Source organism: Pseudopipra pipra, chromosome W (assembly GCF_036250125.1).
Source record: "Pseudopipra pipra isolate bDixPip1 chromosome W, bDixPip1.hap1, whole genome shotgun sequence".
Lineage (NCBI taxonomy): Eukaryota > Metazoa > Chordata > Aves > Passeriformes > Pipridae > Pseudopipra > Pseudopipra pipra.
The window spans coordinates 10243229-10259735 of NC_087580.1; the positions used below are offsets into that span (position 1 = coordinate 10243229).

At 56.1% G+C, this 16507-nt stretch overlaps 1 protein-coding gene across 1 annotated transcript; it reads left to right on the forward strand.

Annotated features, from left to right (window-relative positions):
• Positions 1-3633: 3633 nt before the first annotated feature.
• Positions 3634-4343, forward strand: LOC135406280 (zinc finger protein 485-like; the record flags this gene model as incomplete). The annotated part of the gene is made up of 1 exon (XM_064640703.1): positions 3634-4343. A coding segment is annotated over one exon (624 nt), but the record flags the coding sequence as incomplete, so codon positions are not given.
• Between the last annotated feature and the right edge of the window lie 12164 nt (positions 4344-16507).

Here is a 16507-nt window from a genome sequence, read left to right on the forward strand (position 1 = left end):
TGGTGTGAGGAGAGGCTGAGGGAGCTGGGGGTGCTGAGGCTGGAGAAGAGGAGGCTCAGGGGAGACCTCCTGACTCTCTGCAAGTCCCTGCCAGGAGGGGGGAGCCAGGTGGGGGTGGGGCTGTTGTGCCAGGAAGCAGCAGTAGGACAAGAGGGCTGGGTCTGGAGCTGTGCCAGGGGAGGTTTAGGTTGGGTATTGGGAAGCAGTTTTTTGCCAAGAGAGTAATCAGGCCTTGGAATGGGCTGGGCAGGGAGGGGTGGAGTCCCTGTCCCTGGAGGTGTTGAAGGTGAGAGTGGATGTGGCCTCAGTGCCATGGTCTGGGAAGCACAGCAGGGTTGGATCCAGGGCTGGACTTGATGATCTCGGAGGTCTTTTCCAACCCAGCTGATTCTGTGATTCTCTGATTGCCATTCCTGTGGCAGCACATGCTTGAGGCTCCATCCCCAGGGTGAGAGAGATGTCTGTCCATATCTATCTGCAAGGTTAGTCTGTAAATGTGTGGTGTTAGCAAAGCAGGCTGAGTTGTGGGCTGGTTGTAGAAGGAGAAAGAAGCCCCCAGCCCAGTGCAAGCAGGCAGCCCTCAGCTTGCACCTGATGTCCCCTCCCTGCAGGTTCCTGTCCTTGAGCCCAGGCCCTGAGGTGAGGCTGAGAATAAGTGCAAGGCAGAGGTGCTGCTGAGGAAGGAGAGCCCCGTGGTGGGGAAGGCACAAAGCTGTGTTTGCCCATCCCCGAGCAGGTGCTGTGTCCATCCCCTGTGTGCCAGGTGAGCTGGGGCTTTGCTGCAGAGCTGCGGGTGCTGATTTGAGCGGCTGCAAGTGCTGAGATGGTGGGCACCCAGGAACACCACCTGTGCCTGGCCACGGAGCCTGCAAGGAGGAGCAGAGACAGCCCTGGCAGTGTGGGGGGCCAGGTTGTCCCTGTGCCTTCCCCTGCAGGCCCTGTCTGTCCCTGCTGGGCCCCTGTCCATCCCCATCAGGTCCCTGCCCATGCCCCCCGGGCTGAGCTCCCCCCAGGAAGTGCCGTGGAGCTGAAGCTGCTGCCATCCCCCCCTGCAGCCGCTGCCCCAGCCAAGGGAGCAGCAAAGGCAGGGCCCGGAGCAGAGGCAGCAGCAGGGGAGCCCTGGGGGGGCCGGGAAGCTCTTGTGTGGGGCAGGAAAGAGGTGCTGGGCACGAGGCCGGGGCTGTGCTGAGCAGGCCCAGCCCTCACATCCCCCCAGCCAACGCCGGCTGCCCGGGGGGCTTGGGAGGGACCCCCAGCCCGTGTGCCCCACACTGAGCTGGCAGAGAGAGAGCCAAGGGACAGGCCACGGGCAGGGCCACGGGGGAGGGACAGGCAGGGCCATTGCAGGGCCACGGTGAGGGCACAGCCTGTGGCAGCAGAGCTGCCCAGGGCCGGGGGCAGCCGGGGCTGTTGGGACCAGCCAGTGCTGGGGCCGAGCAGAGCACGAGGCCTCTTGCAGAGCCCTGGAGCAGCCTCCCACTTGCCAGCCCTGCCCTGGTGGGGTGACACTGTCCCCTCCCTACAGGACACTCCCCCAAAAAACTTCGTGGGGGCCTTTTGTGTCTATTCCTGGTTGGTGATTCCTGCTGAGGACCTGAGGGAGCCTCTGCAATCCCATCCATGGGGCACAGTCTCCTCTGCAGAGCTTGACTCCCTGCAGACTTTGCAGGGAAATCTGTGCTGGCAGCCTGAGTATGTCAAGACCCCCCACGCTCCCCCCCAGGATATTTGGGACGATTTCCCCCTTCCTGGGCACCCGTGGGATGGGGGGCGATTGTTCTCCTGCTGTTGCTGTTGCTGCTCCACCCCTGTCCCGGCCCTTCCTGCCGCTGTGGGGTGAGCGGAGCGGCCACGATGGGAAAGGGGGGAGAGGAGCGAAAAGAGCGGGTGGGACCCCCAAAGGGAGCGCGAGGGGCGGTGGGTCACCCCCAAAGGGAGCTGGGGGAGCGGGGTTTGGGGGGCCGATGGGGAAGGGGTGGGAGAGGGGGGCTGAGGGGAGGGGAGGGAGCGGGACTGGGGTTGCTGTGGGGGTGCCTCGGTGTCCCCGTGCCTTGATCCCTGGAGAGAGGGGGGAGCTGTGAGAGCCCCGAGAGCTGGAGAGGGGGGAGCTCGGGCCCCCTGTGCCGAGCCAGCGTTCAGGGCCCTGCTGTTGGTGCCAAATTGCCCCTGGTCAGGCTGAGCCCAGAGCCCGCCCACGTGTCAGGGGCCCCGATCTGCTCCCTGCTCTCATTGCCCTGGGGCAGCCTCTGGTGTCCCCCCGCCCGTGGGGCTGTTTGGGTGCCTGGGGCACAGCCGGCCCTTGTGCAGGGCTGTGCCCTTGGGGGCTGTTGGGGGTGGGTGGGAGGTGTTTTTTGGGGGCCGGGCTGGGTTGGGGTCAGAGCCCTGGTGGTGGGTGGGGGATGCGGGTCCCCCCCATGATGGGGGTTGGTGTTGCTGGGTCAGGCCCCGCCGGCTCCATTGTCAGCCCGGTGCTGATGGGGGGGACACAGCGGGTTTGGGGCCCCCCAGGAGTGCTGGGGGTGGGTGTGGAGCCCGGGAGCTGCCGAGTGTGGAGGGCGGAGCGGGGAGATGCCGGAGCTGGGGGACCCCCGGCAGCCTGGAGGGGGGAGCACGGAGAGGGAGGAACCCTGGGACCCTCAGGAGCCTGAAACGGGGGGTGTGGAGAAGGGGAAGCCTGGACAGTGGGGACCCCTGGGATCCCTGGGACAACAGAGTGGAGAACCTGGAGAGGGGGAATGTCTGGGAACGTGACCCCTCGAAGGCGAGAGTCAGAGAAGGGACCCTTGGGACCCCCAACACTGCCAGCATCCCTAAGGGGGACCCCAAACATCCCAGACAGGGGAGACCCTCCAACCCCAGAGGGGAGAGACCAGAGAAGGGGAACTTCTGGGAGAGATTTTTTTTGACTAACCTTCATATTTTTGGAGTATATTTCATCTGAATCTCAAGTTTTTGCAGTTTGAGGGTGTGGGGCTCTTCTTGCTATTTCTGAGGGGGGTTTTGCCTGAATCTGGGTGGTTTGGGTTTTTCTGGGCTGAATCTTGGTGTTTTGGAGGTTTTTATGGTCACAGGATGCCCGGTGAGTTCTAGAGATGGACTTGGGCAGGAGGAACCCCCAAGGCAACGTGCTCAGCCCTTGTTTCCCCCCCATCAGGATTTGTCCTTCCCAAAGCTTGGGGGGATGGAGGAGGCTGCGAGGAAGAGGAAGATGCCTTGGGCCCCCCAGGCAGGTGAGGAGGAAGTCAGTGTCCCTTTGGGCGGGTGTTGTGCTGGCTCTGTCAGCCGAGCATGGCCCCGGCTGCAGGACAACCCCGCTGGCGCCGCCGTCCTGCCGGGGCCGGAGTTGGGGGGATGTCCTTGGCCTTCCCTGTGGGCCGGAGGCAAATCCCCTCCCTGTCCTTGTTGCTTCCTGCCCCAGGCCCCGAGCTGAGGACGGAGAGCCCGGAGGACAAATCCCCCCGTGAGACCCTGGTGGGAGAGGCCGTTTTGAAGGGCTCCACGGCGCAGGAAGGCAGCGGGGAGGAAAAGGGCCGGAGATCCCCCTGCAGGAGGGGCTCCAAAGCCAGCCCAGGGTGCTCTGAGGAGGAAAGAGCCAGCCTGTGCCGGAAAGGCGACCAGAGCTTGAGCCAGAGCTCTGAGCTGGTGGTCCCTGATCAGCCTCCCAGCAGAGAGAAGCCCTTCAGGTGCTTGGAATGTGGGAAGAGCTTCAGGAAGAGCACCAAACTCCTCGCCCACCAGCACATTCACACTGGGGAACGGCCCTACACGTGTAGGGAATGTGGGAAGAGCTTCAGGGACAGCTCCAACCTGATCCGACACCAGCACATCCACAGTGGGGAACGGCCCTACACATGTGGGGAGTGTGGGAAGAGCTTCAGGGACAGCTCCACCCTGATCCTACACCAGCACATCCACAGTGGGGAACGGCCCTACACATGTAGGGAGTGTGGGAAGAGCTTCAGGGACAGCTCCACCCTGATCCTACACCAGCACATCCACAGTGGGGAACGGCCCTACACATGTGGGGAGTGTGGGAAGAGGTTTCAGCTCAGGGGTACTCTCCTCAGGCATGAGCAGACACACACGGATGAGAGGCCCTTCCGCTGCACCGACTGCGGGAAGGGCTTTAAGCGGAACTGCACCCTCATCAGGCACCGGCGCATCCACACCGGCGAGAGGCCCTACAAGTGTGGGGAGTGTGGGAAGAGCTTCACCCAGAGCGGTAACTTGACCTCACACCAACGGACCCACCAGTAAGGGGAACCCTGCGAGTGCCCCGACTGCGGGAAGAGCTTCGGCCGCTGCTTCCACCCCGAATGAACCCCCTGATGGGGAGGCAACCCCTGGAGTGCAGTGACTGTCACTCCATCTCTTTCGACCACAAAGGGCCAGTCCCCTTTCCCAGGGGCAGCTTCTTCCAACAGAACCCTTCCTGGAGGCTGTGTGGAGATTCCTGCCTTGGCTGGGGACCCCCAAAGGTCACTGCTGGAGGTTCAGAGCAGAGATCTCCCCACCAGCGTTGGTCTGGGGGAGTACCATCCATCTCTAATTAAGAATTATTGCTTTTGTGCCAGCTTGAGTAGAATGGCTTCAACAATTGCTTTAGTGTAGAGCACTGTCCTATCTTACCCTGTACTCCTGGTAGTTTTAGTGTTTGTATTGTGCAGTAAATAATTCTGATGAAGATCTTCTGTCTGATCATTTGTAACCCTAAATAAGTTCATTTCTATCAATAGTTCTGATTTGCCATCATTAAAAGTGGTTCAGTCACAGCTCTGTAATTCCTCTAAACTGAAACTGTTGGTATGATGCAAGGCTGAGATTGGATCCAGCAGCCCCCAGCACCCCACAGGAAGTTGGGAGCTCAGGGGGGCCACCCCCCTTTGCCAACCCCCCTGTGCCCAAAGACCCCCATGGGACCGTTGGACCCACCAGCCCACCCTCCCGTTTCCACCCTTCTCCCTGTTCCTTCCACTTTCCCATTGTCCCCTCAATCCCCGTTTTCCTCCCGACCAGTTTTGGGCTCCCAACCCCCACTTTTTACCCCCTTTCCTTTGGTTGTTGAAGGATAAAATGAGGCTGCACACACAGAGTTCCATTTCAGGACTTGTTTGCCAACACTTTTCTGTGTCCCCTTTTATTCCTCTTCTCTCGTGAGCAGCACTCAGTGTTTGTCTTTTAGTCCATCAGAATTCCCAGCATGGCCCCAAAGCAGTGCCCTGATCCCACACATTCCCCTCCCCTCACGTGCTGGCTGTTCAGCCACCAGAGAAAAACACAGGCTGGTCATGGAGGCTGGTTCAAGAGCATTTGCACTTGGAGAAACAACCTTCTGTCTCTCCAAGCACTCAGCCAAGGTCCATCCTCCCTTTGCATTCCCATGAACTCAGGGCAGGTGCAGAGTGACTCCTCTTGGTCCCACCTCTGCCCCTGTTCTGTTTGGACACGCAGAGTTCACGGCCAAGAGGGCCAGGACTCGGGCTCCTTGTCTTGGGGCTTGTCCCATGTGCTTCCAGAGGACTTGGAATATTGAAACCAGGCAGATTCTGAACCCCTGCTCCTGGTGCTGCCACAGTGCCCATACACTGGCCCTGCAGGCATGGCCTGCACTGACTGGCCAGTGCAGCAGGAGCCGTGGCTGCGGCAGCTGCCGGGATTGCTGCAGAGATGATCCAAGCAATCAGCCCTCCCCTGAGGACTTCTGCATTTCACAGTTTCCTTCATTCACTGTGTCCTGCATCATCCTCCCAGCTTCTGCTTCCCTGGGAGCCCCAGTTTGGCTCTTCTGCCCACGAGAATTATTAATGATAAATGGAGGGTAGGCACGTTTTGATCTGTGATACAACTAAAATAACAAGGATTACTTACAGGGGTGTTACAGGGCCCCTCGCCTCTCCGGTGCCACACGCAGAGCCCAGTGCCGGGGCTTGGTTACAGGGATTCAGGGAGAGGTCCCAGGTTGGACTCGATGATCTTGGAGCTCTTTTGCAACCTTCCTGATTCTGGGATTCTTTTCCCGTTGGAGCTGCAGCACGTTGGCTTTCCCAGGGCAGCTTCCTTTAGGACAGCCTTGCTGAGAGCTTTGCAGCTGATGGCACAGGGATCTGTGAGGAACAGCCCAGAGCAGCTGCTGCCTTAGGTGGGGGTGGGCGAGGGGAAGCCCTCCTGTGTCGGCCCAGGCTGTTACAGGCAGGCAGTGCTGGGGAGGAACACACTGCAGCCTGGCCCCAGGGAGTGACCTCTGGGAGATGAGACTTTTGGGGAGAAATTGTTCCCTGGGAGGGAGGTGAGGCCCTGGGCCAGGTTGCCCAGAGAAGCTGTGGCTGCCCCACCGTGGGAAGTGTCCAAGGCCGGGTTGGCCGGGGTTGGAGCCAGCTGGTGTGGGGGAAGGTGTCCCTGCCCAGGTGTTCTGATCCCATTAGGGAGAGATGCCTCAGCCCGAATTAAGGTGTAAATGGGACCATTTGCTGACAACAGGTGGATTTTATTTAGTACAGATTTTATTTAACAACAACAAATCTTTCTAATCTTCTGTCTTCTATTCTGTAATTCTTATCATCTAACTATGTACATACGTCTAACGAACGTCTGTGCCCTATAAATATGGTAATTATTATAATATTTAAATTTAGTATTACCTATCCTATGTAAGTCTATATTCCCAGTAAATATATCTAAATATGAAAAAGGCATATTATAGTAGTTTTAATTAAATTACTTTTTTATGTAACTATCAAAATTAATTAAATTAGTTAACTGACTTAAGCCATCTTTGGTTTTTTTGGCAATAATCGAGTGTGTTGTCATCCTGCAGGGAGTTTCTGGGAGCAAGAGGTCCTGTCTTTGCTCATTCCCTGCAGGAGCAGTCAGGCATTGGAATCAGTGTCTCAGGTGGGTGGTGGTGTCAGTGTCTGTGCTGGAAGCACTGCAGAGGTGTCCGGGCCCGCCTGGCGCTGGAGCGGGGCCTAATCCTGGGGCTGTCCCGCCGTGCAGGAGTGGAACAGCCTGCGCAGAGCCCCGAGTGCCCGCCTTTAGCGGGAGAGACGTTTGGTGGGGACAGGCAGCTGCCTGCTGAGGGCCTGGGCCTCCAGCTGGGGAGGCGAGGGGATGAAACAGGAGCCCGGCCTGGAAGAGTTGTCTTCCTGTTGAAGATCCACAAGGAGACCCAGCTCCATGAGCACTGCAGGTGTCTCTGAGCACAGGGGCCTGTGGAGAACAGCTCTCCCTGAAGGAGCTGGTGCTGGGAAGGGAAGGAGTGAGCGGGGGCACAGACACCCCAGTGGGCCTGCTGAGCCCCAGATGGTGCTCCTGGGCCTGGCTCAGGCAGGACACAGTGTGTGTTGGGGCACAGCCTGTTGCACCCCGGGCAGGGAAAGGGGAGACAAGATGGGCCTCACCTGCCTGGGGGTCCTGTTCCTGCTGCAGGAGCAAAACTGTGGCAGTGAGCAGCCCAGAACAGTCCAGGCCTTTGGGCTGTTCTCGGCTCCCATTCCCATCTAATGCACTGTTCCCGTGGCCAGGTTGTCCAGGAGGAGGAAGAGCAGCCTCAAACCATTGCCTCCCGTGCGATGTTCTCAGCGACTCCGGGACAAACAAAACCTGGAGCTCAGCAGAGCCGAGGCCAAAGGAAACTCTCCCCCTCAGCGTGTGACACGATCCCAGGCCGCAGCCTCTGTCAGGAGCTCCAAGGTGGTCTCTGAGCCACCTCCTGCCCTGCAGGCAGTGGGGAAGGACCCCTGGGTGGCAGCTGATCAGACTGGCACTGCGGTGCCCCTCCAGAGGAGCACAGCCAGGCCGGCAGAGCTGCTCCCCACGAGCTCAGGGGATGGCTCTCCCGAGGAACGTGGCATTCCCAAATCCCTGCCGGTGCCCACAGCCCCTGAGCTAGTGGTTCCCTCTGCTCCCGAGGCCAGTGAGGCTGTGTCTGAGCTGCAGGTAAAGGCAGCCAATGTCACCATCAACCTTAGCCCTAGGATACACCAGGCAACCTGACAAGGTTGCCGTTCTGCTTAAAGCCCTTCCCGCAGACAGTGCAGCGGAAGGGCCTCTCATCCCTGTGCGTCCGCTCATGCCTGAGGAGAATTGAGCTGTTCCTAAAGCTCTTCCCACATTCCTCACAGAGGTAGGGCCGTTCCCCAGTGTGGATGCGCTGGTGGGTGATGAGGTTGGAGCTACCATGGTCTGCTACCATGGCAACTATCCTACATTCCATTCCTACGGTCGGTTACCATGACAACCATCAGACATTCCTGTTGCTACAGTCAGTTACCATGGCAACCAGCATACATTCCCACTGCAACCATTGGTTACCATGGCAACCAGCAACCATTCCCATTGTGATGGTCACTTACCGTGGCAACCATCATACAGTCACGTTGCTGTGGTCACATTCCATGACAACCAGCATCCATTCCTGTTTCTACAGTCAGTTACCATGGCAACCATCATACAGTCACGTTGCTACGGTCACATTCCATGACAACCAGCATCCATTCCCGTTTCTACAGTCAGTTACCATGGCAACCATCATACAGTCATGTTGCTACGGTCACATTCCATGACAACCAGCATCCATTCCCGTTGCTACAGTCAGTTACCATGGGAACCCTCACACATTCCCATTGTCATGGTCGGTTATTGTGGCAACCATCACACATTCCCATCGCTATGGTCGGTTACCATGGCAACCACCATCCAGTCCCATTTGTTACGGCCAGTTACCATGGCAACCATCGTATATTCTGTTGCTACACTCAGTTACCAAGGCTACCATTGTATATTCCCATTGCTGCAGTCAGTTACCAGAGCAACAATCACACATTCCCGTTGCTACGGTCAGTTACCATGGCAACCATTGTACATTGTCATTGCTATAGTCAGTTACCATGGCAACCATCACATTTTTCCATTGCTACTTTCAGTTACCGTGGCAACCATCATACATTCCCATTGCCATGGTCAGTTACCATGGCAACCATCGTATATTCCCATTACTACGGTCAGTTACCATGGCAACTATCATACATTCCCTTTGTTACGCTCAGTTACCATGGCAACCATCATACGTCCCACTGCTACAGTCAGATACCATGGCAACCATCACACACTTGTGTTGCTACGGTCGGTTACCATGGCAAACAGCAAACATTCTGGTTGCTAGGGTCAGTTACCATGGCAACCAGCAGACATTCGCATTGCCCATGTCAGTTCCCATGGCAACCATCAGACATTCTCTTATAGGTCAGGAATTTAAGAGAGTTTGTCTTTCCCCTGCCCCCCCGGTGTAGGAGAGACGCAGTTGGAGTGGAAAAGGGGGAGATGGGCTCAAAGGCTTTCCTGAAGTCACAAGAGACACATCCCCAGCCTTTCCCTCAGCTACTGAGGGGCTCATTGTGTCAGAGGAGGAGACCAGGTTGGTCAGGCAGGACCTGCCTTTCCCAACCCCAACCTGGCTGGGCCTGATCCCCCTGCCCCAGGGGTGGAAACACAGTCCAACCGTCTGTCATGGACTGATCCAGGCCACACTAGAGAAGGGTGAGGCTCCCGAACACATCCAGTACATCGAGGACATCATTGGAGGGGGGGACACAGCTGAAGAAGTTTTCAAGAAAGGACAGAAGATCATCCAGATTCTCCTCCAGGCCGGTTTTGCCACCAAGAAGAGCAAAGTCAAGGGACCTGCCCAAGAGATCCAATTCCTAGGGGTGAAATGGCAAATGGACGACGCCAGATACCAACAGACGTCATCAACAAGATTGTAGCCATGGTTCCACCCACAAACAAGGAAGAGACCCAAGCTTTTCTGGGAGCCACAGGCTTCTGGAGGATGCACATCCCAGAGTACAGTCAGATTGTCAGCCCTCTTCACTTTGTGACCCGTAAAAAGAACAATTTCCAGTGGGGTCCTGAGCAACAACAAGCTTTCAGGCAGATCAAGCAAGAAATTGCTCTTGGACCAGATGTAAAGAATGTACTCTACACTGCAGCTGGAGATAAAGGTCCCTCCTGGAGCCTCTGGCCAAAGGTGCCTGGCGAGACACGAGGGCGACCACTGGGTTTCTGGAGCCGAAGCTACAGAGGTTCTGAGGCCAATTCCACCCCTGTGGAGAAGGAAATCTTAGCGGCGTATGAAGGCACACGAGCAGCTTCAGAGGGAATTGGTGCCGAAGCACAGCTCTTCCTGGCACCCCGATTACCAGTCCTGAGCTGGATGTTCAAAGGGAAGGTGCCCCCTACGCATCATGCCACCGATGCCACGTGGAGCAAGTGGATCGCTTTGATTACACAACGTGTCCGAACCGGGAACTCGAATCGCCCTGGCGTCTTGGAAATCATAACCAACTGGCCTGAAGGTGGGAACTTCAGTCTGGCAGAAGAAGAAGGAGAACCAGCGAGCCGAGCTGAAGAAGCTCTGCCATTTGATCAGCTGCCAGACGAAGAGACACGCCATGCCCTTTTCACCGATGGCTCCTGCCGTACTGTAGGGAGGAGCTGGAAGTGGAAAGCAGCCGTTTGGAGTCCCACCCGACGAGTGTTGGAAGCCACTGAAGGTAAAGGCGAATCGAGTCAGTTTGGGGAACTCAAAGCAGTCCAATTGGCCCTGGATATCGCAGAGAGAAGGATGGCCAAGGCTCTACCTGTACCCCGATTCGTGGATGAGAGTCAACGCCCTATGGGGGTGGCTAGACTGGTGGAAAGAGGTGAATTGGAAGCGTAGAGGAAAACCCATCTGGGCTGCTGATCTGTGGCAAGACATCGCTGCCAGAGTGAAGAAACTGAACGTGAGAGTCCGCCCTGTAGATGCCCACGTGCCCAAGAAACGAGCTAATGAGGAACATGCTAAGAACAGACAGGCAGACCGAGCTGCACAGGGCAAGGTATCACAAGCAGACCTAGATTGGCAGCAGAAGGGAGAATTGTTCCTAGCTCGATGGGCCCGTGATGCTTCAGGTCATCAGGGCCGAGATGCCACTCCTAGATGGGCACGAGACCGAGGGGTGGATTTAGCCATGGATATCATCTCTCAAGTTATCCGTGACTGTGAAACCTGTGCCGCTATTAAGCAGGCAAAAAGGTTGAAGCCCCTGTGGTATGGTGGACGCTGGGAGAAGTATAAATATGGGGAGGCCTGGCAGATTGACTATATCATGTTGCCACAGACCCGCCAAGGTAAACGCTGTGTGCTTCCCATGGTGGAAGCAACCACAGGATGGTTGGAAACATATTCGGTACCGCAGGCAACAGCCCAAACACCATTCTAGGTCTGGAGAAGCAGGTCCTGTGGAGACATGGCACTGCAGAGAGGATTGAGTCAGACAACGGGACTCATTTCAAGAACAGCCCAGTAGCCCCTTGGGCACAGGAGCATGGGATTGAATGGGTCTATCACATTCCATATCAGGCACCTGCTGCAGGAAAAGTAGAAAGGTGTAATGGACTGATGTCCCCAACCCTGGGTGTCCCCCCAGGAACCCCCTGTGCCCCCCCAAAGGCTCGCCCTGGGACTTCTGGGTGCAGATGTGGGAGCTCCGGGAAAAGCTGCGCCAGGCCCAGAAGTGACTCCGGAAACTGCAGAAAGAAAAACGTAGCCTGGAGCAAAAGAACCAGCTACTCCAGGAGTCCAGGGAGCAGCTCAAGGAGTCCACAGAGACTCTACATCAGGAGCACAGGGAGCGGGAGAGGAGAGAGAGCACCCTGAGCTCCAGAGTACGGTGAGCAAAGCACCGAAACCTCCCCCGAAACTGCCCCAAATCCAGCAAAATCCGCCCAAATCCCGTAAAAAACGCCATCAAAATCCATCCAAGTCCCTCCAAATCCCCCTGAAATCCACTCAAAATCCCAGGAAATCCTGCAGAACTGAGCTGAAATCCTTTGAAATGGAGCAAAAATCCTTCCAAACCCACTCCAAATCGGTCAAAGATCCACTGAAAATCCCCCTCCAGCTGGAGCTGTGGGAAAGCTGCCTCCGAGTGGGGTGAGGGAACCACCAAAATTCCCCTGAAATCCACCCAAACCCCCGCAAATTCCATCAAGAATCCCTCAAAACCTTCTGAAAATCCACAAAAACTGACCCCAAGTCCACTCAAGTCAACCCCAAACCCCTCAAGATCCCACAGAATTTCCCCCAAAAGCCTTCCAAAAATTCCCCAATTCCTCCAACTTCTCCACAATTTCCCCAAATCGCCCCAAATTCCAAAGATTTCCTCAAAATCCCTCAACATGGGAAATTTCTGAGATTCTCTCATGGATCCCCACAGAAATTCCCCAAAACCCTTCGACAAATTCCCCAATTCCCCACAAAGCCCCCTCTAAAATCGCATCAATTCCCTCCAAATTGCCTTCAAATCCCCCAAGCCCCTCGAGGTTTGGGAATTCCAATTTGGGAATTTGGGGGGAAATTCGGGGGATTTGGGGGCATTTGGGTGGAAATTCAGAGGTACTCAGGGAATTTGGGGGGAAATTCAGGGAATCTGGGGGGATTCAGGGGGAAATTCCAGGCATTTGGGGGGTCAGAGGGAGGATTTGGGAATTCTGAGGGGGGTTTGGGAAGGGATTTGGTGGGAATTCAGGGGAAAATTCAGGGCATTTCAGGGGGAAATTCAGCAAAATTCAGGGCATTTGGGGGATCAGAGGGAGGATTTGGGAAAGAATTTCAGATTCTAAGGGGGAGCTGGGAATTCCGGGGGGCTCGGGACTTTTGGGGGGGGCTTTGGAAAGAGGTTTGATGGGAATTTGGGGGGGATTCCGGAGAAATTCTGGGACTTTCCCACAGCTCCCTGGAGTCGGAGCTGGAGCAGCGTCTGCGGGAGGAGGAGCAGCGGCAGAATGAGACCAGAGCTCGTGAGGAAGAGCTCTCAAACATCTCGGAGAACACAGAGGCTCACCGGAGGCGGGTCGAGGAGCAGCTCCACCTGCACTGGAACCAAGTGGCTGTGCTCCAGGAGGTACAGAAATCACAAAAATCCCTCCTGGATCAGCAGGACGAACGGATCCACCAGCTGGAGATGGAGCGACGCCGCCTCCACAATGACATCCAGGAGCCCAAAGTGGGTCCGGGGCAGAGGGGGGCATTTTATGAGGGGAACCCCCTGTAAACTTTCCCCAAATCCCTAAATCCCGTATTTTTCCCCGTTTTCCAGGACAACATCCCCGTGTTCTGCCGCGTGCGGCCCGTGCTGCCGGAGGAGTCGGAGCGGCAGCGGGGGCTGCAGCACCTGCACTTCTCTCCCCGCAGAACTGCACAACATCATTGTCAGCCAGCCCGACGAGGGAAGAAGGGCTGCACCCAAAAATGCCCTTTTTCCCCTCAGAAACCCCTTTTTTGCCTTCAAAAATGTCATTTTTTCCCTCAAAAATTACTTTTTTCCCTCTCAAAAATGGCCCTTTTTCCCTAAAAATTTTGTTTTTTCTCCCTCAAAATGTTGAGTTTTCCCCTCAAAAATCCCTTTTTCCCCCTGCAAAAACATTTGAAGGGGTTTGGGGGAGTTTTGGGGGGATATGGGATGGAATTTAGGTTGGAGTTGGGGGGGATTTGAGGGGGTTTGGGGGTCACTGGGGGAGTTTTGGGGGATCCTCGGGGGCATTTGAAGGGGTTTGGGGGGTCCCAGAGGGAATTTGGGGGGTGACAGAGTGTGTGCTGTGAGTTCTCTGATCCCCTGATCCTTGTTAAGGTTCCCCCCTTGCAGTCCTGTCAGCGTCTCTCTCCCTTTCCCCACTCCCCTTCTCCCACTCCCCACTTCCTGGGGCCGTGTTGGGGCACATGTGATCCCAGCCTTGTCTTCCTGTTGAAGATCCCCAAGGAGACCCAGCTCCATGAGCACTGCAGGTGTCTCTGAGCACAGGGGCCTGTGGAGAACAGCTCTCCCTGAAGGAGCTGGTGCTGGGAAGGGAAGGAGTGAGCGGGGGCACAGACACCCCAGTGGGGCCTGCTGAGCCCCAGATGGTGCTCCTGGGCCTGGCTCAGGCAGGACACAGTGTGTGTTGGGGCACAGCCTGTTGCACCCCGGGCAGGGAAAGGGGAGACAAGATGGGCCTCACCTGCCTGGGGGTCCTGTTCTTGCTGCAGGAGCAAAACTGTGGCAGTGAGCAGCCCAGAACAGTCCAGGCCTTTGGGCTGTTCTCGGCTCCCATTCCCATCTAATGCACTGTTCCCGTGGCCAGGTTGTCCAGGAGGAGGAAGAGCAGCCTCAAACCATTGCCTCCCGTGCGATGTTCTCAGCGACTCCAGGACAAACAAAACCTGGAGCTCAGCAGAGCCGAGGCCAAAGGAAACTCTCCCCCTCAGCGTGTGACACGATCCCAGGCTGCAGCCTCTGTCAGGAGCTCCAAGGTGGTCTCTGAGCCACCTCCTGCCCTGCAGGCAGTGGGGAAGGACCCCTGGGTGGCAGCTGATCAGACTGGCACTGCAGTGCCCCTCCAGAGGAGCACAGCCAGGCCGGCAGAGCTGCTCCCCACGAGCTCAGGGGATGGCTCTCCCGAGGAACGTGGCATTCCCAAATCCCTGCCGGTGCCCACAGCCCCTGAGCTAGTGGTTCCCTCTGCTCCCGAGGCCAGTGAGGCTGTGTCTGAGCTGCAGGTAAAGGCAGCCAATGTCACCATCAACCTTAGCCCTAGGATACACCAGGCAACCTGACAAGGTTGCCGTTCTGCTTAAAGCCCTTCCCGCAGACAGTGCAGCGGAAGGGCCTCTCATCCCTGTGCGTCCGCTCATGCCTGAGGAGAATTGAGCTGTTCCTAAAGCTCTTCCCACATTCCTCACAGAGGTAGGGCCATTCCCAGTGTGGATGCGCTGGTGGGTGATGAGGTTGGAGCTACCATGGTCTGCTACCATGGCAACTGTCATACATTCCATTCCTACGGTCGGTTACCATGACAACCATCAGACATTCCTGTTGCTACAGTCAGTTACCATGGCAACCAGCATACATTCCCACTGCAACCATTGGTTACCATGGCAACCAGCAACCATTCCCATTGTGATGGTCACTTACCGTGGCAACCATCATACAGTCACGTTGCTGTGGTCACATTCCATGACAACCAGCATCCATTCCCGTTTCTACAGTCAGTTACCATGGCAACCATCATACAGTCACGTTGCTACGGTCACATTCCATGACAACCAGCATCCATTCCCGTTTCTACAGTCAGTTACCATGGCAACCATCATACAGTCACGTTGCTACGGTCACATTCCATGACAACCAGCATCCATTCCCGTTGCTACAGTCAGTTACCATGGGAACCCTCACACATTCCCATTGTCATGGTCGGTTATTGTGGCAACCATCACACATTCCCATCGCTATGGTCGGTTACCATGGCAACCACCATCCAGTCCCATTTGTTACGGCCAGTTACCATGGCAACCATCGTATATTCTGTTGCTACACTCAGTTACCAGGGCTACCATTGTATATTCCCATTGCTGCAGTCAGTTACCAGAGCAACAATCACACATTCCCGTTGCTACGGTCAGTTACCATGGCAACCATTGTACATTGTCATTGCTATAGTCAGTTACCATGGCAACCATCACATTTTTCCATTGCTACTTTCAGTTACCGTGGCAACCATCATACATTCCCATTGCCATGGTCAGTTACCATGGCAACCATCGTATATTCCCATTACTACGGTCAGTTACCATGGCAACTATCATACATTCCCTTTGTTACGCTCAGTTACCATGGCAACCATCATACGTCCCACTGCTACAGTCAGATACCATGGCAACCATCACACACTTGTGTTGCTACGGTCGGTTACCATGGCAAACAGCAAACATTCTGGTTGCTAGGGTCAGTTACCATGGCAACCAGCAGACATTCGCATTGCCCATGTCAGTTCCCATGGCAACCATCAGACAAATTCTCTTATTATAGGTCAGGAATTTAAGAGAGTTTGTCTTTCCCCTGCCCCCCCCAGTGTAGGAGAGACGGAGCTGGAGTGGAAAAGGGGGGAGATGGGCTCAAAGGCTTTCCTGAAGTCACAAGAGACACATCCCCAGCCTTTCCCTCAGCTACTGAGGGGCTCATTGTGTCAGAGGAGGAGACCAGGTTGGTCAGGCAGGACCTGCCTTTCCCAACCCCAACCTGGCTGGGCCTGATCCCCCTGCCCCAGGGGTGGAAACACAGTCCAACCGTCTGTCATGGACTGATCCAGGCCACACTAGAGAAGGGTGAGGCTCCCGAACACATCCAGTACATCGAGGACATCATTGGAGGGGGGGACACAGCTGAAGAAGTTTTCAAGAAAGGACAGAAGATCATCCAGATTCTCCTCCAGGCCGGTTTTGCCACCAAGAAGAGCAAAGTCAAGGGACCTGCCCAAGAGATCCAATTCCTAGGGGTGAAATGGCAAATGGACGACGCCAGATACCAACAGACGTCATCAACAAGATTGTAGCCATGGCTCCACCCACAAACAAGGAAGAGACCCAAGCTTTTCTGGGAGCCACAGGCTTCTGGAGGATGCACATCCCAGAGTACAGTCAGATTGTCAGCCA